The 25,932-nt window shown below is 37.6% G+C and overlaps 1 protein-coding gene and 1 long non-coding RNA gene across 3 annotated transcripts; one reads left to right on the top strand and one right to left on the bottom strand.

The window, feature by feature from the left end:
* Positions 1-7,142: 7,142 nt before the first annotated feature.
* LSM8 (LSM8 homolog, U6 small nuclear RNA associated) lies at positions 7,143-13,468 on the bottom strand. Of its 2 annotated transcripts, none has more exons than XM_029234061.1 (4): positions 13,352-13,468; positions 12,124-12,164; positions 9,511-9,638; positions 7,143-7,394 (listed from the first exon to the last, which is right to left on the bottom strand). In XM_029234061.1, the coding sequence occupies exons 1-4, from the start codon at positions 13,380-13,382 to the stop codon at positions 7,304-7,306; spliced, it is 291 nt and encodes a 96-aa protein (XP_029089894.1). In that variant the 5' UTR covers positions 13,383-13,468; the 3' UTR covers positions 7,143-7,303. The 2 variants fall into 2 exon arrangements, with proteins under 2 accessions (XP_029089894.1, XP_029089893.1); XM_029234060.1 differs by having other exon boundaries at positions 12,124-12,171; positions 13,215-13,446.
* A 152-nt stretch (positions 13,469-13,620) lies between these two features.
* On the top strand, positions 13,621-23,139 carry LOC114901725. The gene is made up of 3 exons (XR_003795267.1): positions 13,621-13,684; positions 21,825-21,908; positions 22,844-23,139. It is a non-coding gene; the product is annotated as an uncharacterized LOC114901725 (long non-coding RNA).
* The last annotated feature ends 2,793 nt before the right edge of the window (positions 23,140-25,932 follow it).

The raw sequence follows: 25,932 nt of genomic DNA, 5'->3' as shown, positions 1-25,932 counted from the left end.
GTAATATTCCATTGTATATATGTGCCACATCTTCTTTATCCATTCATCTGTTGATGGACACTTAGGTTGCTTCCATATCCTGGCTATTGTAAACAGAGCTGCAATGAACATTGTGGTACATGACTTTTTGAATTATGGTTTTCTCAGGGTATGTGCCCAGTAGTGGGATTGCTGGGTCGTATGGTAGTTCTAGTTTTTTAAGGTACCTCCATAGTGGCTGTATCAATTTACATTCCCACCAACAGTGCAAGAGGGTTCCCTTTTCTCCACACTCTCTCCAGCATTTATTGTTTGTAGATTTTTTGATAATGGCCATTGTGACCAGTGTGAGATGATATCTCATTGTAGTTTTGATTTGCATTTCTCTAATGATTAATGATATTGAGCATTCTTTCATGTGTTTGTTGGCAGTCTGTATATCTTCTTTGGAGAAATGTCTGTTTAGGTCTTCTGCCCATTTTTGGATTGGGTTGTTTTTTTGACATTGAACCGCATGAGCTGCTTGTAAATTTTGGAGATTAATGCTTTGTCAGTTTCTTCATTTGCAAATATTTTCTCCCATTCTGAGGGTTGTCTTTTCGTCTCGTTTATGGTTTCCTTTGATGTGCAAAAGCTTTTAATTTTCACCAGGTACAATTTATTTTTGTTTTTATTTCCATTTCTCTGGGAGGTGGGTCAAAAAGGATCTTGCTGTGATTTCTGTCATAGAGTGTTCTGCCTACGTTTTCCTCTAAGAGTTTGATAGTGTCTGGCCTTACATTTAGGTCTTTAATCCATTTTGAGTTTATTTTTATGTATGGTGTTAGGGAGAGTTCTAATTTCATTATTTTACATGTATTTGTCCAGTTTTTCCAGCACCACTTATTGAAGAGGCTGTCTTTTCTCCATTGTATATTCTTGCCTCCTTTATGAAAGATAAGGTGACCATAGGTGCGTGGGTTTATCTCTGGGCTTTCTATCCTGTTCCATTGATCTATATTTCTGTTTCTGTGCCAGTACCATACTGTCTTGATTACTGTAGCTTTGTAGTATAGTCTGAAGTCAAGGAGCCAGATTCCTCCAGCTCCATTTTTCTTTCTCAAGATTGCTTTAGATATTCGGTGTCTTTTTTGTTTCCATACAAATTGTGAAATTTTTTGTTCTAGTTCTGTGGAAAATACCATTGGTAGTTTGATAGGGATTGCATTGAATCTGTAGATTGCTTTGGGTAGTAGAGTCATTTTCACAATGTTGATTCTTCCAATCCAAGAACATGGTATATCTCTCCATCTGTTTGTATCATCTTTAATTTCTTTCATCAGTTTCTTATAATTTTCTGCATACAGGTCTTTTGTCTCCTCAGGTAGGTTTATTCCTAGGTATTTTATTCTTTTTGTTGTAATGGTAAATGGGAGTGTTTTCTTCATTTCACTTTCACATTGTTCATCATTAGTGTATAGAAATGCAAGAGATTTCTGTGCATTAATTTTGTATCCTGCTACTTTACCAAATTCATTGATTAGCTCTAGTAGTTTTCTGGTAGCATCTTTAGGATTCTCTATGTATAATATCATGTCATCTGCAAACAATAACAGCTTTCCTTCTTCTTTTCCAATTTAGATTCCTTTTATTTATTTTTCTTCTCTGATTGCTGTGGCTAAATCTTCCAAAACTATGTTGAATAAGAGTGGTGAGAGTAGGCAACCTTGTCTTGTTCCTGATCTTAGTGGAAATAGTTTCAGTTTTTCACCATTGAGGATGATGTTGGCTGTGGGTTTGTCATATATGGCCTTTCTTATGTTGAGGTAAGTTCCCTCTATGGCTACTTTCTGGAGGGTTTTTACCATAAATGGGTGTTGAATTTTGTTGAAAGCTTTCTCTGCATCTATTGAGGTGATCATACGGTTTTTCCCCTTCAACTCACTACCTTTTAAATAGGGAAATGAAAAGCAATGGAACTAACATTTATTCAGTGTTTTACTCTGGTCTAGATACCATATTATGTGGTTAACTTACACTCTCTGCATAACCATCATATTAGCTTTGCAAGGTTGCCATGCTATCATTTTCTTCTTTTTATTAATTACAAAATTGCTGTTCAGGGAGATTGATTAATTGGCCCAAGATCCCATAGTTAAGAAGTGGCTGAACCATAATTTAATTCCAAGCCTGCTAGGCTCCCAAATCCATTCCTCTCCCCATAGTATCTTTGCATTAATAGTATCCAGATACAGGATCAAGTTAAGAGATACTTCGTGAAATCTGATTTAGCTATATGTTTGCTTTAAAAAAATTTTTTTTTCCTGAGATACCTGATTGGGCCTAGAGTTTGTTCATTCTGTTTCATAGATAAAGTAGTAATCAATACTTTGTTTTCATAAATGACAATGTGTTGTAACCCCTGAGATGTTTCTTACCCCCAACCCCTGCTCCTGGATTCTTTTCCTTTCAACATACTTCAAATATAGTAACAAGCTGGTACCATTTTCACTATATGGTATTTGTTAAGCCAGCATATTGGGAAAAGAAAACTAAAAACAAAATGTTTACAGTATAATTGAAAATCACCCTTATGATGAGACAGAAGAAGCCACACCACAGAGCTGAAGGAGCACCAGAGTAGAAATAGTAAGATGGGATTTTGATCCTAGTTTTACCAATACTTGACCTGTGTCATTTCTGGCAAGTAATACATTTATAAAATAAAAGGATGTTTAAAAAAGAAAGATGTACAAAAAAGATGGAAGTAAAAGGGCATAACAAAAAATCAGTACAAAAATTGGATGCTTTTTTAATGCTAAACCTAAGAAAAGATCTGAAAGATGTCTTAAAGAATAGTCCTCTCCTTCTCCATTCACCAAATGATGATAGTAGGCAGCAGATGGTATACTGTTAACTAATGACAGAAGACTGCTGGTCAAGTCCTAGTTTGCCTTTATCTTTAGTGTTATGCAACCTACATCCTACAATCCTAAAACAGAAAAAAAGGTTGGGAAAATGATTCATATGAATTATATCCACTTAAAAAGTCAGTTTCTAGCTACTTTAAATGAACTCAAGCCCCATAAGTTATCATAGAGTTCTGAAAGAATTTGATGAAACAACTCATGACCTTGGACAGTAAATTTCTGAGTCAAGATGGTTTGCTTGAGGTGCTACATAGATAGATATGTTTCACAAGGACAAGAGACTTGTTAATATTGTTCCCTGGTATATCCACAGCTTTGAGCAATTATCTAGCATGCATTAATAGCTTGAGACAAGTCCCTGAAAAAATTGCAAAATCTATTTTTTAAAGTCTGTGGACACATAGAAAAGAAAGCAGTGATCACTAGGAGGCAGCATCAATGCACAGAGACCAGCTATGCTCATGTCATGTAGCTTCCCCATTACAGAGAGGAGTGAAGATCACATCAAGCATTTGACCAAATTCACACGAATAATCCCTGTAAACAAGATGGAGGATAAGGACTAAATATCTTGCAATTAAATGAATTTGTAGCTGGTTTAATGAGAGCACTGTGCTGTTTAATGAATCAGTATCAACATGGATGGAGGTAGCTCTGCCTTGTCAACATTCGTTTTTCAATCTTACATGTAAACAGAAAGTAATTTTTTAAATCAAATTTGTCCATGACGTAGAAACTGAGAATAACAGCCCAAGTTTAAAAAAAAAAAAAAATTAGTAAGATAAAATTTAAACTGAGTAAATTTATAAAATGAAGAGGCCCCAGTTTACATGTGTTTTGAGTTTTCATTTTCATTCTGTCAAGAATATATGATTGCCATAAAACAAATTAATCTTACTGTATATGTTAAAATAATATAAACTTATTATACATACCTTCTATTTAACCTGAAATCCTCATAATTTATATACTCCAAACTCTTAGAGATATGATAGCAAGTGGGACTCTGTAAAACTAAAGTGGTAAGACCCATGTTTGTAACCTTTCCACATTGGTCTTTGAGTACCTATAATAGCTGTTTACTGTTGTAGCCCACAAATCATACCGTTTTAAATGCAGTCTACTTTCACTTGCCACACCCTGGAAGATAGGTATTATCCCTGTCTTAAAGGTAAAGATTCTGAGGCATGACTGGGGATTCATCCAGGCATGACAAGTGCTAGGTCTTTTAGTAATTCCACCACACTTTCATTACTTAGCTTTTTATTGAGTATTCCTTTCTGATCCATTTCAGATCTACTGAACCACAATCAGTTAGAGTAGGGCCCCAGAGTACTTAAAGCATCTCAGGTAATCAAATGAAAATGGTCCACAACGCAGCTTTGGAAACTGCCTTAGATACCTAAGTATTTCCTTCAGGCTTCTGAGAGATACTTGACAGCAGAGATTTTGAGGTTATACTTGCTGCTGCTAGGCCGTATTATATAAGGAGTACAAAAACCTGGTTGATTTAAGAGCCTGATATTCACAAGTATGACCTCCTGTAAGACACTTAACCCTGTTGAGCCTGTTTTCCCATACATAAAATGATCAGTATTGTAAGCACTTGGCATCATGCCTGGCACATCCTATGCCCTTGGTAAATGTTCCCTACTAATTTTGAAGGTGAAGGCCCAGAATACACTATACTGCCAGTTAAGGACTGCTTTTTAACTGTGGCTACTACACAAATAGGTTCACATGCCATTATGAAGGGACTGTATACTTTCTCATCCACATGGTAAATCTTTCATGTTACACATCTGAGAAAAATGTTGACATGGATAGCCTGCATTAGGTTAAAAATTTAGAATGACTTTATAAAGGTATTAAACAGATGTTTAAGTAAAGCAAATATTAATAAAAGATTACCTTTGTTTTAAACAGAAAGTATCTTTTCAGTTAAAAGGAAACAAATTAAGTCCTTTTTGCAGTTAATTGCCCTTTACAAAAAACTTTAGTGATAATATTTTGCCAAGAGTAATTTCTTTGATTCATTATTAAGTTGGGCTTAGTGTCTGAGTCACAAAGCACAGAGGTAATTGCAAGTTAAAATTGATTTAGCCTTTTTTATAAATAAGAAATTGATTACAGAATAAAGTCTCATTAAAGAATATAAAAGACTTGACACTGCATATTAATCAAGTTGCCACTCATAATTGTGGCTCCCTTACAATGCTCATGAAAAACGAAATCCAACTTGAATGGGTTATGAGCATAAAGAGCCTACCGTGTGCACCCAGGAATGAAGAATTCCATGTACCATTTGGTGTATTTTCATGCATTTCCCCCACCAACCATTAAGAAAGACATCCAATTCATATTCTGGAAATGATTTTTCTGGCATCAATAAGGAAAATACATCTTGACAAGGCATTTTAGATTTCAGAAGGAGAATACATCATATTAGAAACTCATTACTGTGAGGGAGAGGGACTATGGTTTGTTTACTGGTTCATGTGTAATTTGTGTTAGATCAACTATGTTGAGAAAGCATCTGATTCTGGACATCATTTATACTTAGAATACATTTCACTTAGCAATCGAATGATCTATATTCCTTATTTGACTTTTGGAATTAGTTTACCAATTTAAAATACATTATTTATTTAAACAGAACACCTGGTTTACAGTCCCTAATTAAAGTGGCCTGTTTGCTTTACCCACTTTGCATTATTTTCTTTTTATTACTAAATTGATCGTAAAACCTTATACTACAAAAGCCAAATATTTATGAATAGCCAGTACTACCTAGCCTTCCTCTAATCCTCCCAGAGACAACCCTAAACATCAGAACATCAGCCAAGTTATTCTGGGTAATGGTGCTTGATGACCAAAACTATCTCAACAGTTCTCTCCTTACAAGTCTTGTTTTTGTGAAAATGTGAAGATATTTTCCTCTGGAAAATGTTTTAGTTGTGAACCAAAAAACTGCCATGTTTAATAAGTAGGGTTTTCAATATTAAAAAATATGATGAAACCCACCTCTGAACTCTGAAAGGATCCATTCCAGAAGCCCTTTTCAGAATTTATACAAATTAGCCATCATCTCTTCTTATTGAGCTTGTATTTTTCATTTGGAGCCAAGGGACAGCAACTATGGCCTACTGGCCAAATCCAGCCTGCCACCTGTTATTGTAAATGAAGTTTTATTGGAACCCAGCCACGGCTATTCGTCATGTATTATCTATGGCTATTTTCATGCTACAGAACAGATTTGAGTAGCTGTGACAGAGACCATATGGCCCTCAAAGCTTAAAATATTTACTATCCGCATCTTTACGAAAGAAGCTTGCCAACTCCTATTTTAAACACTTTCATTAAAAAAAAGAAAAAGAAACTATTGAAATTTTGTTTGAATTACAAGAGTGTAAATATTTTTCTATTGTTATCACAATGTTACACACTTTGGCCTACATATGACTTGATGAGAATTTTTGTGGACTAGCCTGGATATCTAAACACTGCTTATAGCATTGTTTCTATGGATTCTTGAAAAAGTATATGCAACCAATTGTACAAGGGAGTTTTAGAAAATAGCCTATTTGTAGATGAGGGACATTTATCTACTTAATTGATTCACTACAATAATCAACCAAAGAATAGGCCTGACATGCTTGGAGAAAACAGGTTTACTTCTTTTGAAATCAGGTTTATGGAACTAGGGAGTCATGAAAAGTTGTTGACAATAATAGCAAGCACTGCCTCAATATAAACTTAAGATTTATTTACTCACGTTTATAAATAACAAAAAACTCCTTTAATACTAGAAATTCCCCAATTCTTAAAGGATAAGATGGCTTTTAAGACCACATGGAATCAATTTTTTCAGGTAATATATAACTTTGTTAGCATTTTTCCTTTTCTCAACCAAACACACTTTTACCCACACTTCTAAAGTGCTAGGGAGCCACCAGGGCAGTGTGATAAATGGGGATGGTTCAGATAACTGCACAAGACAAGATTTACCTTCCTGGGACTTTCTTAAAAATCAGGGACAGAAACATATGTATCCTGCACTATTGATGGTATTTGTATGCTTAATTTATATAATACTTGAATTTCTCTTTTCAACTAGTTTTCCATAAATATTAAAATAGCAGAATGTCTTTTCTAAAAGTTCTCAAAATAATCATTAGATTTTTATACTATTTAATAAAAAAATAAAACCAAGCTACCAAATGTATGATTTAGGCCAAAAAGAAAAGTTTTTTCCAAGAAAATGTAGAAATATTTTAATTTACATATCATATTACAATGAATCAATATGGAGTCAAAATCCACAATTACACTTTCATAAAAATTCTGCCCATCATCCTCAGAATAATCAGATTCTGTACAAAGATTTACAGATGTCCAATATATGTAGTTTATCCTTAGTGTGCTACAGAGTTCAGAGGTTCTGCTCGAATATTCCCCAAATCAAGTGCAGAATCTGTCTCTTCATCAATTTCTCCAATGACTGCACTGTAATTGTTTAAGGGAAAAAAAAATCAGTTAAAACAATCTCATTTCTGATTAAAACTGAGAGAAGACAGTATAAAAGAACTACTACTTAAGGTGAAAAACAAACATTTTCATAAGGTTGTGAATTGTACTTTTAAAGTCACAAAACCCAAATAAATTGAAGGCAACATTGTTACAGGAACGAATATTAAAGAAGAGACTGCATATAGTGTGACTGGATCACGAGTCTTTATTTGAGTAACTTCAATGAACTAAATCCATCAATGGTACATATAAAATCTATTAGTTTCCCTTTCATGATTTCTCAGTTGACTCAATTTAAATCCAACACCAAAAAGAAGTACAATTCTTCACACATAAAGATAATAATAGAACAGATACTTAGGTATCTAACAAATGATTTTTTGTTGTGATTGGCAAGGGTTAAAGCCAACAAATTTTTCCTTGATTCAACACTAACATAACACCTATAACATTATTTTCACTAATACCATGCTAGGTAACCAAGCCATGGCTCTCTAGCTGGATACAGTCATTGTTACATCCAGACCATGGGACATGTATGAAACATTATTACATAAAAAATTGGTTGTTTAAATTTGTTTGGTTTTAATGAAAGTAAATTCTATAGACAAATGTTATACAGAATTTGCACGATTTTGCTTTAAACTGTATACGGTCTTCAGTTCTCTAATAAATGGGAAGTACCAAACTTTAGGAGAACATATTAAGTTTTCTCAATCTGAAACATATCAAGATCTTAATTCCATCATTAAAAATTAGTATCATTTAAAATCCTTATGGAAGACAGTGGAGTGCTGGAAAAAAGCTCTCCAAGGAAAAGGAGGAGGCTGATTTGCAGTGTTGACTGCTATCCATAGTGCAGATACCCCCACTATGGCCAATTTCAAGCTACCAAAAAGACATCAACCAACCAGCTTGCAAAATTCCCCAAAATATAAAAATCTGCTTCTGTGGGCCAGTACAAGCTGGCTCCAGCATACCACTGTGTCTATAGCAATGTTTAAAATTTTTTTTAATTGAAGTTCAAAAAAAAATTTTTTTTTTTAAATTAAAGTAGGAGAAATCGTCTTAAAATCAATTATTATGCAGAGCCCCAATATAAACAATCAGTGCTGTTCTGGTCAGGAGACCTGGGCCCCACCTGCTTCGCCTTTACAGCTCACTTCACCTAAATATTATCTCTATAGAATATTTTATAAACCTCTGATTAAAGATCAAATGATTTATACATATAAAGGTGATTTTCTTAAGACAAACAAATAAAATGAGTAAAGTAATCCTTTATCTTCCATATCCTACTTGTCCAAAAAAATAATCTCAGATGCTAATACATCTTTTGCTGCCTTCCAGCCATGTTTTAATTTTAAACAGTACTCACTAGAAAACTGATTCAACACTCTTCTAGCCTCTATAATTGCACTGATACAGAAGCTGCTAGCCACATGTGACTATTAAAATTAATTACAATTAAATAAAATCTAAAATTCAGTTGTTCAGTCACACCAGCTACTTTTCAAGTACTCAATGGCCACACACACAGCTAGTACCTACCATAGTGGACAATGCAGATATCCAACATTTCCATCATCCCCAAAAGTTGTATTGGACAGTACTGTTCTACACTGTTGCACTTTTCTTAAATTGCTACCACTAAAATATATCTTCTCAAACTGCCATATCAATGTCACAAGTTAACTGAGGCCACAACATAAACATGGGACATCTTAAGTAAGCCAATTATACTAAAAAATTAGAAGAAAAAAGTAAGTAATGGATAAATACAGCTATGTTATAAAGCATTATTTAAAACTGTTTACACAAGAGATTTCAAAGACATTTTCAAACCCTAGCCTGGGCCCTGGAGGTATATTTATGTTCCTCTGGAATTAGGGGTACTTTGGAAGAACATTTTAAGAAGCCTCTCCAATGAAGTATTCAGTGTAAGGCAGGGCTCTTTCTGGACCCTATCCAGGCTACGTAACTATTAGAAATATGGACAAATCTCAGTAGATAGAAACCTCTTCTCCATATAGCAAGGCAGTACACCTATAGTATATTTAACTTGCCTTTAAAAAAGACATATTTTACTTACACATTATCACCTCTCACGATGTATAAACCTAGTACCACTTGTTCTACTCCCTGTGAAGAGCTGAACACTCGTTCATGGCTTTCATCCAAAATCAAATTAATGGTCTGGTCAAAACCTTTCAGTGTTCCCTGTAAAGAAAACATTCAAGAGAAAAAGACAAATATTCTGGTTTACCTGAATGTGTTAATTCAATGACACCATTTTAGTTGTGAGGTACTCCAAGAGAAGTACCTATTTTAAATATATATAAGTTCTCTATAAAATACAATACCTCTTTATGATCAACAGGCACCAAACTTACCTCTTGGTTTTTTAAGAGGGGGGTGGGGAACCCACCACGCTTCTGACTAGTATGCAGAGTTGTTGAGAATTACAAAGGACACCTACGTACTAGTTTATTTCCAAGGAAGTAGCATAAAAGCCCAGGTAGTCCAGGAGCTAATATTCTAAAGATACAAACTAAAACAAGGGAAACTTAAGGGAAATAGTCCTCTACACAGCAGCTATAGCAATGTAACAGTATCACTTCATTTTACATGCTAGTAAACATGCTGCACACATTATCTCAATTAATCTCTACCCTTTGTGGTAGATACTACAAACATTCCCACTTCAGACAAGAAAATCTGAGGCACAGAGAAGTGATCCCTCAAGGTTTCATGGGCAGAAATTAGCAGAGCTAGAATTCGAACCATGAAAGGCTTGCTTCAAAGCCAGACCACTAAACTTCTATATTATACTACTATGAACAAGCAAATATAATCTACCACTTTTCAGAGATTCAAATCAGTACACAAACTTCAACTGGTAGTAATAGCTAAGGCTTAATGAGTACTTAGTATCTGCCGAAGTGTTTGATGGGCCTCAAACACTTGAAGGATATATTCAGAGAAAATTTTATGAAGAATCGTGGTTCTTAAAAAAGGAAGACATGGGCCTATTACAACATGGTAACTCAGATGCTATTCAAGTTTCTGAAAAACATCAATTTACATTGGTTTTGGTTGGTTAAATTTCTCATTAAAGTTTCATGTTTTAAAATTTAAAATATATAAAATTAGAGTGAAATAAAATGTTAGCTAGGAAGAGAAATATTAGTTAATGTTAGGAAGAGAAACAAAATATGGAGTATTTACTATACTGAACTAGCAAAGAGTTGTTACCACATCCATACATAGCCTCTTGGCTTCATTTTACATGCAACTATTCTATAAAGTGAACCATGTGTGAAAGAAATACACAACTGCTGAACTTTAGTACTCAAAAATGCTCTTTTAGTACTTAAAAATGCTCTTTTTAAATGGCTTTCCTTCTTCTATAAAATTAAAGTAATTTTCCAATTTATCATCTATCCTGTTAACAAAAACAAGAAAATTTAAACTTGAGGTTTTTACAAAATAAAAAACTATTTACAAATATTTGTTAATAGCAATAGGCTTCTAAGATGAGATTAAAATATTTCAAACTGTCCTTATTTTTTGACTCAATACAATGTGAAGTACCTTAAAAACAAAACCAAAAACATGATTGTTCTCTTGATTAAGAGGGAAGCAAGGCAACTGGCCTTACCTTTTGGAGTCAAATTCAATTTAAATCCCAGTTTGGTTCTGCCACTTATATCCACATGACTCTGGGAAAGTAACTCACTTTTTCTGAGCTAGGTTCCTAACCTAGAATGCAGGGTTAATTCTTTTTCACAGAGCTGTACCGAGATTAAGTGAGATAACACGTAACATGCCTGGTACATGACATATGTTTAATAAATGGCAAAGTCTGACACTTTGGTAATCGTCACTTAGGGATCCACTGAGAAAAAAATCACAAGGATTAAAAACAAAACAAACAGAAACAGAACTGCAGAATGGGAAAATAAAAGACTAAACTATAGGAATTAGATAGACAATAGAGAAAGTTTAGCAGCCTTAAAACTTTTTGGAAACTTTTTGGAACAATCATATGAATTATAAACGAAGAAATTAAGTAGCCCAAAATCATGGGATAAATTCCTCAGATCAAGGAGAGAATCCAAGATTTTTCTGGAATTAAAATGGGATACTGTGATAAAAGGACAAATGAGATGAAATAAATTTATTCATTCATCATAATTCATTCTACAAAAAAACAAGAGATCATACAACCTAAGAATATCTGAATATCAACACCATACAAGTCTTAAATGTTCATTATTTTATAGATGTAGTATCTAAATCTTAAAAAAGTTTCTAAGAACCATACACAAAATTTCAAAAAAATTATATGATTCTGGTAGTGGTTGTCAGAACACTGAATGGGGGAGGAAATAAAAGATGGAGGAGGAAGATAAATATTATAAAATACAGGCAGATATCTGCAGACTAGACTAGAAGTTCTCTGAGGGCAGAATCTATTACCCATCTTAGCTTCTAGAAGCCTTGTATGTAACTTACAATGTTTATTAATGAAAAAAAATATGGATTGGCAGCTATTTATCAAAGAGATAAAGACCTGAATCATAAGAAAACTGCAATGCAGGTGTACTGTGGTGCCTACTCATTAGAGATCAGAAGTTGTACATAAAAATTAACAACCAATAAGTCTACAAGAAAGCAGAGAATGAATATGCCAAATACTTACCACAATCATTCTCCCATCAGAAGTAATGACAGCAACAGTTCCTGATAACTGAATCAAGGAAAGCATATCTCAGCACATGTAAACTGAAAACTTAAAATCTGGTAAGGAAATGGTTTAAATTACTAGGAAAAAAGTAACAGAACTAAGATACAACTATTCAACACAGCCACATTTACAACATAAAAACTTTATGTTCTTCAATTTGGTGTGATATTTACACAATTTAAAAAAGGGAAAAAACAGAAAAAGCATCCCTTTCTGTGTGTGGTCAGTGCATTCTATCTTAAAACAGCTGGGGTATTTGGTACTCTTTTCTTATTGGGGAATACTGCCAATTTGACAGTTGAGCAAGATATTTCTCCCTTTCTTATACCTATTTCTTTATCTCTAAAACGAAAATTGGATCGTTGCTAAACTAATCAATGTTGAATGATTTCAAGCACGTTAAGACACTGTCTTCCAGGACCTGGCTTCTGGAATTCAAAAGAAAAGAAGCTATATTCAATGTCACAGGTACCAATATGCTTGCATCATTAAAAGCCTTTGGCATTTCACTTTTGTCCCAAATTTGTACATGAGAGCACAATGCAGTGTTCCACTCCTAGACTTTAAAACGGTAACAGCTGTATAGGGTAATTCACATGGGCTTTTTAAAGTTATTTGTCCCTCAAAACGATCCATTACAATAGCAAGCATTATTTTAATTCCATCAACAAAGAAGTTGAGATTTCAAGTGGTAAAGGGGCAGATATTCAATTTTTGCACCATCTGTAAAGTTTTTGCTATCCTCGAACAACAAGCAAAGCCTATGAATAAAACAAACACATAGATTTACACGACCATCGCTGCCGCTAGTTAAACTGTTCCTCTTATTCCCAAACCTGAACGTATAGGCCCTAGGGAAACAGGAAGGATGAATCAATAGCTGATTTCTATAGAGACACGGAAAAGTTTGGAATAACCACGTTGGTGGGGTTTTTTTTTTTTTCAGATTAAAAATAAAAGACACCTTGGGCCCGTACAAGCGGCAGGTTCCAGCCCCAGGGGCGGGATTGGTGGGTCCCAGATCCTTAACCCCTGCACCCGCATACCGGGCCCCGCAGCTGCCGGGTATCGCAACCGCCCGCCGATCCCGACCCCCTGCCTCTCCAGCACCGGTCCTCTCCGGTGCAGGCGCGGGACTCGCCACAGCACCAGCAAATGCCTGTGGTGGCCGGCTCGAGGATACGGTTGATGTAGTTCTCCAAGGCAGACGTCATTATGCTCGGCCCGGCAGCTGGCAACACAGCTAGACCGGCGACAAGAGGAGCTAAAACAGCCCGCCAGGCACTAGCGGCGGCTCCCGCCGACTGGCGGCAGCAAATACCGCGAGAGTACCGCACTGCTGCCTCCGCGAATCAGAAACTGAAAGAGCCCGGCCAACCATCCGCAAGAGGCTAAGCGACGACTAGTTTTAACGCGCGTGCGCAGTATATTTCTACTGTGTTTCTGGGCGGTGTTCTCGGAAGCCGAGAGGGACAAAGCGAGCAGGCGGTGGAAGAAAGGAAGAAGCCTTCGGAAGGTGGGGTAGAGGGGAGACGGTGGGCGAGCGGGCTTCATAGCGGAGTGGAAGGCCATGTGGCAGAAGTTACGAAGGGGAAATATTGAGAAAAGACGGGCAAGGCGGGAGACAACGGAATAAGGTGTTTTCGTCACACGTGAAATAGAGAGATGAGTGCTGTTCTGGTATGAAGTGTAGACGCGGGGAAGTGGAATCCCTAATTTCCTGCCACAGGGCCGAAAATTAACCTTCTAGAAGCTAAGTGGCCTAGGGCAAAGTTGCACACGTTGTAACCATATGGTATATACGCCTGGAGAACACAGCAACAAAAAGCATGTTCGCACAGTTTGCATTTACCTGTAAAAGTGCTCCATCGCGGAGGTGTTGTTACTCATTTATGTAAGAAACAATCCAAACAGAAAAGTGTGAGTCTCCCTTAGAAAACAGTCTTCCCTCTACCACGCCACAGCCTCCCTCCCCTCAGGGTGAAATTAGTAACTAAAAGGCCTGCAGGTCTGCTGCGCAGTCCTGGAAAGGACTGATTCAGGAAGAGCCTTATCTAAATAAGGACCAGACTGGGTTCTAGTCCAACACTGCTAACCATATCGTGTGGGTGTCCTTGCACAAGCAACGTCAACTCATTTGGGCCTCAGTTTCCTTAGATCCTGCTACATTTATCATTTGGGGTATTTATATGTGTTAGAAAATGTCATTTATTTTACTGTGGTACCCTAACTTCAAAGGACTTGAAGTTAGGAAAAAATCTATGTACAAAATACCAGTGAGAGTTATTTCCCCTTTGTACAAAATTGCCTTATGATTTCAGTTAGACTTGTGATTTCTTAACTGAAGAATTGAGGATTTGAAAACTCTTGCAATGTCAGTAGTTTTCTTCTGAAAAATCCAGCATATGTTTTCATTACAGCATACCCACAAAATTACCTACAGATCACTCCCAAATGTTTAATATTTTATATACTTAAACTTACTCTGACCTGTTCGAAACCACATGTAGTCAGGAATTAGGTGGTGCATGTCCCAGTTTTTTTTTTGGGGGGGGGGTGGATGCTGGAGGGCAGGTAAATGAAAGTATCTTCCATAAATTAAAAAAATGAAGATATTGTGTGGTTTGCAAATGTTAGACATTGAACAAAAAACCAAAGTACTAATTAGTGATAAATGAGGTATCATTAGTAAGGAATTTTTTAAAAATAATGTGCCAAGTATTTAAAATCAATAACCCATGTAGTGTTTCATCTCTTAGAGTGTGTTTATATGTGAAAATGTTCATTTACATTATATAGTAACTTACAGAACTAATTTCATCATAATACAAGTTTATGACCTTGTGTGGTTTCCATTAAATTAATATGCCAGATAAATGACAGATGTGCAGTGTTTATGGAGCATCACAAAATCTCTTTGGTTTGAAAATTTTTACATTCGTCTTAAAACTGTGTTTTCTGTAGTCACTAATGATCACAGATGTGGAGAGAGCCTATGGATAAAGAAAAGTCTTTAATAAGACAAAAATGAGTTACATCTGGATGCAAACATTACATATGTGATTTATCTAAATTAGCGTTGTGACCTTGGGAGTAAACGGACATAGAGAGTTCAACACCTCATAATGGAAAATTAAGTTAAAGTTCCAACAGGGGGAAATGATATAATATAAACATCTGACAACTAAAAAGTTAAGTAGGGGTACCGTGAGATTTTGAGCTTAATTCAAAAATCTCTCAAAGCGCTACCCATACTCTGTCACTCTTTACTGAGGAGTAAAAGTATGCTGGAATGTTTTTTGTTTTATTAATGGAGCACTTATTTTATGCCATTAGTTCTGAATCAAAACTTTGAGCAGATAACTAAAATTTTTTATATTTAGTTCACTTATGATTGGCTCAGTATTTCATATATTTCCCAACCCACTCATGAATCTCTCTCTCATTAGTAATCCAACAGCACGTATCTAGAACAACAGCCAAGATTTATCAAAAATAGGGCAGAAAAGAGATGGGAAAGGGTAGAAAGGAGTTCCCTAGATATCTGACATTCCTGGAGTTACTTTTCATTAGTACAAGCGTCCCCAAACCCCTGGCCTGTGGTGCCGCTACCGGTCCAGGGCCTGTTAGGAACCGGGCCGCACAGCAGGAGGTAGCTGTTGGTGGGCGAGCCAGCAAAGCTTCCTCTGCCGCTCCCCATGGCTCCCCCTCGCTCGCCTTACCGCTTGAATCACCCCTCCCCAACCCTTGGAAAAATTGTCCTCCCCGAAAACGGTCCCTGGTGCCAAAAAGTTTGGGGACCGCTGCTTTAGTAGAAACCAAGGTATGTAAAGTGGATCTTTCTCTGGTTAATGATTCTCTTGAGAAGCAGGGCATAACTCACCTCCCTTTGTATCCTGTATTCTTTCATTAACCTGAAGAATCATACTCATACTAGATTCTGAGGAAACTGAATTTGCACTTTACTGTGAATGGTTTATGGGGAAAAAATGACGATAATTATTGGAAAATTAAAATACTGCTTTTAACCTAATTTGATATGAGCTTTTATTTTATTTTTATTGATTTGTATTCCTATAAGTTCCCAAAGTGTCAACCAATCAGCAGTATATATTGAATAGATCTTTCTAGGGTTCTCCAAGGCAGAAAAGGACATAAATAAACCCTGGTATCTCCTTACAAGGAAATTCCTGAACAGGTACAGAGCTCTAATTATGAAATAGTGTATGGAAAAATAACAGGTATCCCAAAATATAAAGAAAGGTAATTGATGTGGAAATATTAGTTCATTTAACAGTATAAATTACAAAGTGTTTTTCATATATTATGGGGGTTTTTTTCCTTTTAAGGTATTAAGACAGGCATTTTTAACGCCATTTTTTAAGGGATGGGAAAAATTAAACTAACTTGCTAATCGAGAAGCAGTATAGGATTGTGATTAAGGACACTATCTCAGGAGCTAGCCTGTTTGGATTTGGATCCTGTGGGACTTTGAGTGGATTACTTAACCTTCTTGCCTCTGTTTTCTCATCTGTAAAATGGAGAAATGATGGTACTTACATCATCAAATTGTTGGAGGACTAAAAGTGATTCTTGTAAAGCCTAGCATATAATAAGCACTCGATTCATGTCAGTTATTATTGCTCATGGACATAGATTACATCACAGGTAACCTTTTACTCAGTCCCAGAGCTTGTTCTACTACATTATTTTGCTCACTGCCTTTTTTTCTGATTGGATAAATTGAGCAGTGCACATTTTAATTGCTTAAGGAAGGGGAAGGTGGATATGTGTTAGAATCTTGGACGTTTTATGAAAAAGGTAAGACTTAAATTGGGGCTTGAGAAAAAGTACAAATGCACTTTAGGAAAATTAATCTGACTTTAATTATTTACAGTGGAGGTAGGAAGTGAGGATTAGAAGGCTAGCCAGCCTCCAGGTGTGAGTTTCTGATTTGTAGCAGTAGGAATGGAAAGGCGGAAGACGTGATTCAAAGATAGTGGTTAAGAAAGGCAGGGAGGCAGACAGCAAATCACAGGCAGCAGTGATACTGGTTGGTGAACTGGCAGAATGGCAAGAGTAGGGAGACCCAGGAAAAGACAGGGCTGCTTGTTAATAAAGTACATGGGGCCAAGCTGTAGAACTGTGCAGGTGTGACACATACTGTGCACCAGCCAGTGGTGAGGCCACCAGACACGCTGGGTTCACTAGCAGTGGCATACACTTTACCCTAAACATCTGGAGAACCAGTCTATCTCAGGAAGCCCACTGTGTCGTTTATAAAGGATAATGCATATTAATAAAATACTTACATATACTTGTATGCATTCTTTACATTATTTATATTTTGGAAACTTGAAACAGTAATATAAACATTTCAGCTACAATGTGCCATGTACATTCCTGAAAATCCTCACATTCAAAAAAATAGCTCACTTAAAATAACAGACCTTAGGGAAAAAATAGGTCTGGCAAAGACCACTCAAACCCTGAACAACTGAACTAGAGCAGTGGTTCTCAAACTTTGCTGCTCATTGAAAACAGCTGGGGATCTCTGAAAACTACTGATGCCCTGGTTCCCACTCGCAGACATTCTGAATTAAATGGTATGAAGAGAGCCTGGGCATCAGGATTCTAAAAGCTCCACAAGTGATGGTAACATGAGCAAAGTTTGGGGACCACTGGACAGCATTAACAGAGACAATAACAATCCAAATGAGAATAGCACATTTAAAAGGACATGTGAAATTCCTAACAAGAAATGCTATAATAACTTAGAGAGTTTTACCTTTAAAAAAAGTTGAAGGTGGCTTGAAAAATGATGGTATATGGAAGAAGTGACACTGCTGAGTGATGGAAGCAAGGGCAGGAGAGCATCATCCTCAGACGTTGCAGCTGTAAACTTTGCAGTTGTAAAGTTTGCAGGAAATATAGAGATGCCAGAGACAGATGGCTCTGACCCATTGTCTGTTGTTGCTTTTGTGCAGATCTAGGAGAAATGCAAAATAAGCACTATCAAAATGGAGCACATGGCTGAGCTAAACCGAGGGAAGAATAGGATGCCGCACAGTGAACAGGTGTCATTTGGGTACTGTATTTCTCCAGACCAGGAGTGGTCGTGCAGTCAGCTGTGTGACTTTATATTCAGCTGTTGGTTCTTGGTAGCACAAGACATTAAAGTGCTAGGAAAAATTATGTATGTACCACCCTGCTTTCTGCACTATTCCAACATTACTCCCCTGTTTAACAGTCACGTGTGAGCTGATTCATATTACACCAGACAGCGCTGTAGCACAACAGACTTCTGATACTCCACTTCAGATCTGGACTTTGGTTAACCTGCCCCTATTTTACTTATCTCCTCCTGTGGTTGAGGTAGGCAGGTATTGTCACCTCTGACTTTGCCCTAAGAGGATGCTTGAATTCATACCGCTTGGGGCAGCTTTATTTAAATAGTATGTGAAGAGTACAACTAATCCAGTGGAGCACCCAGACCTCAGCCTTTTCAATCTCTTTTGTGTGTTTGTGTGTGTAAATTACCATTTTTGTGTAATCACTATTGCAAAGCAGATTAAGCAGCATTGTTTTAAGCTGAGTGCTTGACTTGCTGTTTTTGTTGTTTTTGCTTGTCTTTTAAAGATGAATGTCTTTAGCGGCTTGGATTGCAGTACAGATAAAATTTGTACTGTCCTTTTTACTGTGATTTTGGCGTGACAAAATTGGAAAATGATGTTGATGGCAGAAATTAATAAGTCTGTGATCTTCAATGTGAGCTCACTCGTGACGGTATAATCCACACTGAAAGAACAGGTTTATTTAGACTTGTTGCAGACGTTATATTGCGAGAGATCAAAGCTAATTTATTGATATACTGAGGTTAGGCTGTGAGGTATGAATAATGTGAGAAAGTACAGAAAGATAAATGGTGTGGTAGTGTGAAGTATATAAGAATTGTCTTGACAAAAACTAAGTTACCTTGAGTCACTAATGGAAAGCAGATGCCTGGAATTACATTAAAATATGTATGGAGTAAAAGAAAATCAAAGCTTTACCTTACTATTTCTGAAAAATTCTCATTTTATAAGTTTTGCCATTATTTGGTTTTATACATAAAATAGAATTACACTCTCACCTCTACCATTTTTTTTTCTTTTTTCAAACCATGGATCTAGATTTTAAGAGCTGGAAGGAAATCTAGGAATTTCCAAGTCCACTTCTCTCATTTTGTAGATAGGAAACTGAGTCCCAAAGAAGCTGAGTGACTCTGAGGGTTACATAGCAGAGCCTACAGTGAAGGCCTCCTGGATTCTAGTTCAGTGCTCTTTACAGTAATTAGTAATAAAGTAACTTTTACTCACAAAACAAAATTTGAGTCTATATCTTCAGATCATCAGCCCATATCCATGGATATGTCATTGTCTGCCTTTGTAAGGCAGACTTTTTCAAAGATCAGAAGGAATTAGTATCCAAGAATATACTCAAAGGCAGCTCGATATTTTTCAGATATCAGTACCTCTGGGAAGAATAGGAAAAGCAAATAGGATATTGTGGTAGGCAGAATAATGGCCCCCCGAGGATGTCCACATCCAAATTCCTGGAACCTGTGATTGTTACCTGATATGGCAAAAGGGATTTTGCAGATGTAATTAAGGTTAAAGACCTTGGGGTGGGGAGAATATTCTGGATTATCTGGGTGGGCCCGACTCTAATCACTTGGATCCTTAAAACTGGAAGAGGGAGGCAGGAGAGTGGGTCTGAGAGATGTATGTGATGACTGGTTCCACTGTTGATGGCTCTGAAGCTGGAGAAAGAGGGCCAGGAGCCAAGGACTTTAGCTGGTTGTCTTTAGCTGGAAACAGCCCTTAGTTTACAGCCCGCAAGAAATCAGGTATCTTGGTCCCACAAAGGCAAGCATACCGAATTCTGCCAGTAAACCAAGTGAACAGGAAATAGATTCTCCTTTAGAGCCTCCAGAAAGGAACACATTCTGCCAACACCTTGATTTTAGTCCAGTCAGACCCATACCAGACTTCTGACCTATTGAATGTAAAAACGATACAGTTTTCTTGTTTTAAGCCACAAAATTTGAGATAATTTGTTATGACAGCAATAGAAAATTAATGGAGATAATGCAACCACTTAATTGATTATCTTCCTGGATTTTGACTAAAGAAAGTCATTGAGGAAAGTAGCTGTACTATACCTAGGAGATTTGGAGAATATTTGACCCTTTATGAACAATTTAAGTACTACTGCTCATGACCGTCTTTCTCTGTGGCACAGAGTCTTTCTAAATTTCTCCCTATAATTTCCTCCACAGTGAGATTCGGTGTAAAGCATGGGTTTCTTTAACCTAGATTACCATTTACTTCATGTGTGTTTCTTACCCATTATACTGGTATTATCATAAGGTGGAGGCTCCACTGTCAGGGCAAGGAGGAGGGGTGCGTGTTCAACCTTTACTGAAATCTTAAGTCTTGATGAGGCATTCAGTGGTGTTCTTCTCAGCCTCCGTCTCACTTGCGAACATGTTCGTGGTTCTGCTGGTTTCTTCTCTGGGTTTTATTTTCCCCAAAGTCATTTTGTTAGTAAATAACAAAGCCAATCTTTGAACCTAAGCAGTCCAGCTCCACTGCACTACACTGCAATTTTAACACTGTTGTCCAAGGGAAATGCCCAATAGAATGACAAAATAAAGGCCGTGATGTAAACAAGAGGTAGATCATTTAAGGTTAATGGTCCCGGTGTGGGCACTTAGGACAGTTACAAAGAGGCAGATTCAACAATTTAAAAAATCTTATTCAACAATAAATGCCTCTGGTGCATTTATTTTATTTTTTCTTCCGTATTAGGCATCTGAGTTGTTACTATTAAACACCTCTAACGGGAGTTGGCAAACTGTAGCCCTCAGACTACAAAATTTACAATTTTTTTGGTAAATAAAGTTTTATTGGAACACAGCCATACCTATTAATTTATGTATTATCTCTGCTGGCTGCTTTTGGATGACAATGGCAGAGCTGAGTAGTTGTGACAGAAACCATATGGCCCACAAAATAATTAGTATCTGGCTCTTTACAGAAATTGTACAGACCTCTGTTCTCTAATGTCAACAAATGAGATTTCTAAAGCTTTTATATGTACATTACCAAATTGTCCTCTACAAAGTTTGCACCACTCATTCTTCCACCAGGAAAGTGAGCTAATTCATTGTCCTGGTCAACCTCAGATATGACCATAATGCCCATTTTTACCAGCTTTGAGATATGATCCCTCCATTTTTCTGAATTTGCATCATGAATAACAAAGAAGCCAAAACTCAGATATATAAGACTTTAGAAGAATGTCTGTGGTGTCTCCTCCCTCTCTCCCTTCCTTCCTGTTGTTGGAATGTCACTCTGGAACCGAAGAAATGTTTTCCAAGTCATTACCCCATGTGATAACTCCTGCAGTGGGATTTTTCATGCATAAAAATAATGACAGAAAATAATGATCTGCATTTTAACATATGCATCAGAAACTAAATTAAAAACCACAGACGTCATAACACAATGGATTAAAAGAAATTCTCAGCAGAGAGTCGTTTTGAAAAACAAAAGGTGGTAATTCAAATTAAAGACAACCGTTTGTCAGGGGTGTTTATTATTGTTTTTCAGCTGTTCAACATCAGAGCTCTCTTAACTTCTTGAGAATTCCCTTCTTTATGAGTTTGGGTGGGACAACAGAGCTCATTATATCAGGTACGTTTTTTGCTCTTTCTTATAGCAAGAGAGATCTAGGCTGTTTATGACTACCTGACTTACAGAGAACACGCTCTTGTGGTCACACAGCTGCAGCAAGAGCAATTTCATGAAGGAGCCATGCTGTTAATACTCCTGGTGGCATCCAGGGCACATGGGCACATCAGCAGTATTGGGGCATGCAAGCTTCAGTCTGTATTGTTTTGCAGTGGTGTCCACAGGGTACTAACCCAGCTTTGCTGTGTGTTTGGGATGTGCTATGTGGTTATATAACTTCTGAATCTTGTTCTGCAGCCTGTCTCACAATTATGTGAGCTCCTGAATATCCTTCAATTACTTCCCTTCCTGCTTGAATCAGCTCAAGCAGGTTTCTGCTTTCAAGCTGGCAACTAGGAATTCTGACTCTAGAAACATTCTGGAAGCATAGTGTTAGCAGTAAGCTACAGTGATCTTCAAACACTTTTTTTGTTCTTTTAGCTTCTAAATTTTTATAAACTAAAAAAAAATTTTAAACTGAAACCTCCTTATACAAGCTTACTTTAAAATCCTAAGTTCTTGTATTATAAATTTGTTAATTATAAAGAATGTAATTCCTGTTACATAGTATTTTGTTTATGTGCTTTAACTGTATTTTCTTTCAAACCTTGGAGTTGCAGATTTAACTTAAAGTTTATGGCAAAGCCCATCCTTTTCAAACCCATCAACTGACTTTATTTTCACTTTAAATATGTTACCAAGCGTTCTGTGAAAACTGCTGGAAAGTCAATCCACCATGAGCCCTAAACCTCCCTGCACATCCTTTCTGGGTGTGCTGCAAATGCAAGGCCTTGGTCATTCTTTTTACCTAGGCTAAGTGTATGTCCCTTCCAGCTCAGTTTTTAGGTAAGTAGGTGTATAATAATGACCATTTTCTAATTCTTTCAAATCTATTTCAGTGTGCCCCAGTGACTTGGAGTTGTTGATCTGTGCATCTGTGTTGGAGGGCTTTTTCTATGTATGTGTGGCAGGCTGGAAATGCTGGGGAATTAACATCCTCAGAAAGCCGGCTTCAGTCGGTGACTGACAGGAAGGTTTGTAGATACGCCGTCCCCTTCATCAACCAGGTGGGATAATTCAGGTGGGATATCTCCAGTCGCTCAACAGGTAGCTGGCTTATAGTGCCCCTTTCATTGGCTGCCTTACTCCCTGTAACACTTCTCCACTCCCTTACTGGCTTTCCCTAAATAAACTACTTGCGCTTGAATTCCTGCCTCAGGATCTGCTTTTGGGGGAACCCAAACTAAGACAGAGACCATAAATACTTCTTCCTTTCAAAGGGGCCTGTATCCTACTTGAGTTTGCGGCTAGCCATAGCCTAACTGCAGTCTTTATCATCTGATTTCATCTGATCATCTTTTACATGATGCAAAGGATGGGATGGGGCTTCTGCCCCCCTCCACAGACCTGTGCAGGCCTCTGTATATATACCTGGGTAAGCAATCACTGCTGCCGCCAAAGTTGCTTTAAAGTAGGTTGTTTACTCAAAAATGAAATACCTGTCTCTGGTACCTTAGCCAGGCTGCTGCCCTGAAGCTTCAGTTAGGCTCCATGATGCAGCAAGAAATGAAGCACAGGAATGACCCCGTTATCTGACTACAGCGCAGGAGCTCATCTTTCTCCCTGACACCACAGTGATCTAGTTGTGGCATTCAGAAGCGTGGGCTAAACTCGGTGTGGTGACTTTGGTCATGGAGAGGAAGGTTTGAGCTACCCATGTCTCTTTACTGGGGTAATTGGGTATGGGATAATTATTCTGTAAAGGCCCAGAGCTTACAGAATAAGTCACTCATGTAGGCATTGCCAATACTAGTGGCAGTCAAATACTTAAGCAAAAGGCTTCTCCAGTCTTCCCCAAATCATGTTGGGGTGATGACAGTTTACCCCACCTTTTTGTGAGAATATCCCTATCATATTACCCCTCTGAGTCCAGGGATCTCTTTATAGACCTTTCTGTTCAGAAGAGTGTCTTAGGAGTTCAGCTTGAAGCAAGGATTTATTTGTTTGTGATTTATTAAGGAATTGTTTCCAAGTGAAATCAGTAAGGAAGTGAGAGAAGCCAGAGGGGAAAGGGGAGAAACCAAGCGTGGGTGAGTTGCAGGCTAGGTTTCGCTGAGGGTAGCTTCAGTCTGACCCCACGTGGAATGCTGCTGTGTGAGTTGATGCCGTGCAGTTTTGTCCTCACTCGAGGCAAGGGAACTGGGCTTTCAAAACCTCCCACCTGTCACTCTTCAGGGAAGGCTCAGGGAGGCAAGTTTCCAGCTCATTGTGAATGAGGGAAAAGCCCAGCCAGCCCAAGGGTAGGTAGTATTCCAGAAAAGAATGTAGGTCTGGCCTCTGGAAGTAAATGCACATGAAGCCAGGAGAGAAGTGCACACAAACCATGAAAGCAATCTTAGGAAATCTGGGTGGAGCGCTGACAGTGTGCACTTCAGTGGGTGATTCAAGGTTCTAGTCCATTTAAGTTTTGGGGATATTTGAAGTAGGGAAATGTTAGGAGGGTCAGAAGATAATTCCAATTTTGTAAAAGAGATTTATAAAATGTATTTCCACTTCTTAACAAGGTGTTCAGCCCCAAAACATTCATTTGTGATCAAGGCAATTCTTTTGTTACATGGGCGGAGATAAGAAAGGGACTTGTAGAGGATCATGCACCATATAGAATAAATTTCTTGTGACAACATTAACAAAGCCTTACATGATTGGAAACATTTCTTGGCACACTTTGTTACTGGACTGTTCTTTAATATATATGTAATCCAAGTTTGCCCAGGAGTTGTCATAGCTTGAGGGTACAAAGGAAGTCATAACAATGACAACTCAGATTTCTCTGGTTCATGCCTAATCTGCCTCATGCAGGATTTCCATAACCCACTCAAAGTCTTCCTGGTCATTCTGGGAGTCCACCTGGGATTTTTTTTGCAGTAACTCACCAAGAGTCTTTTCATTTCTTCTATTCTGTGTTTCTTTATTGATCACAGAGGCTTGGGCGTTCTCTTCATGGTGGCCCTCTCTACCAGCACCAGGACTTATACCTGTAAGAGCAATGTCTGGAGGGGGGGGTGTGGGAAGAAGGGGGCTGTCTCCCAAAACTTCCAGAGCTTCAGGCTGTCAAGGTTGCCATAATGATCATCTATTCTCAATATCTTCCCTGAGCTAAAGCCATACTGCATTCAGATCATTAGTGAGGAGGATGCCTCTCTCCTTGTCTCTAGCAGAGCTTATAGTTGGGTTCTGAAGGAGTGCTGCATGTGCAGCCCAGGTCTCAGAATCCTTCTGAAAACAGCTCTTCCTTGCTTCTGTCTGTAGCTGTCTCCCTGTCCTCAGAGTTTAAACATGACCATGGGGATGGGTGAAGAAAAAGGCCCTCTTCTAGTCTCTTTCCACTGCGTGCAAATGAACTTATGCGAATAGATGACTGTAAACACATCAGAAATGCCCAGTCGGGCATTCTGAATTCTAACAGTTGATACAGCTTTATCTTAAATTATATTCCTATGAACACCCTTCCAAAGAAACACACACACACAGGAGACCTCTCTATAAATATAAATGTTGCAGAGGGGTTTCATTTGTTCCACTCACTTATTCAAAAATTTTTTAATGAAAGTTTGACATGCCAAAAAGTAGAAAAAGTTATTTGATACAGTATCAAATAAATAAGACATGCTTTTCTTAAGTAGCTAACCATTCTCCACAAGAATAGTAAACCGTGTGTGTGTGTGTGTGTGTGTATCTCACTAACTATCATAGGAAAGCAAAAAGAAAAGTATGCAGTGGTGTTTTTACCACACAGTTACTGCTGGCAACAGTGTCTCTCTTTGCATAGCTAGGCTTCTTAGGCCCATTGTAGTCAGTATTTCTTGCTGCTTGAGGTTGCCAAGTTAACTGGATATGAGGAGGACACTACTAGATGGAGAACCTTGTTTCCTGACCATTATCAGTTCTACAAACATTGGTGGCAGAGTGTCAGCTCCTGCTCTTGATT

This window comes from Monodon monoceros, unplaced genomic scaffold, assembly GCF_005190385.1.
Source record: "Monodon monoceros isolate NGI ecotype Baffin Bay Population unplaced genomic scaffold, NGI_Narwhal_1 Super_Scaffold_2, whole genome shotgun sequence".
NCBI lineage: Eukaryota > Metazoa > Chordata > Mammalia > Artiodactyla > Monodontidae > Monodon > Monodon monoceros.
Note: the sequence above shows the minus strand (reverse complement) of the source record. Positions and strands in the feature narration are given on the sequence as shown.

What these genes read in the sequence shown, in the direction of transcription:
- LSM8 (XM_029234060.1), bottom strand. Translation starts at nt 13,382, where the DNA reads ATGACGTCTGCCTTGGAGAACTACATCAACCGTATCCTCGAGCCGGCC. An exon ending in CCCGGCAGCTGCGGGGCCCG is followed by an intron (nt 12,172 to 13,214) that starts GTATGCGGGTGC and finishes TCCTTGATTCAG; the next exon opens with TTATCAGGAACTGTTGCTGT. An exon ending in ATCGTGAGAGGTGATAATGT is followed by an intron (nt 7,395 to 9,510) that starts GTAAGTAAAATA and finishes AAACAATTACAG; the next exon opens with TGCAGTCATTGGAGAAATTG.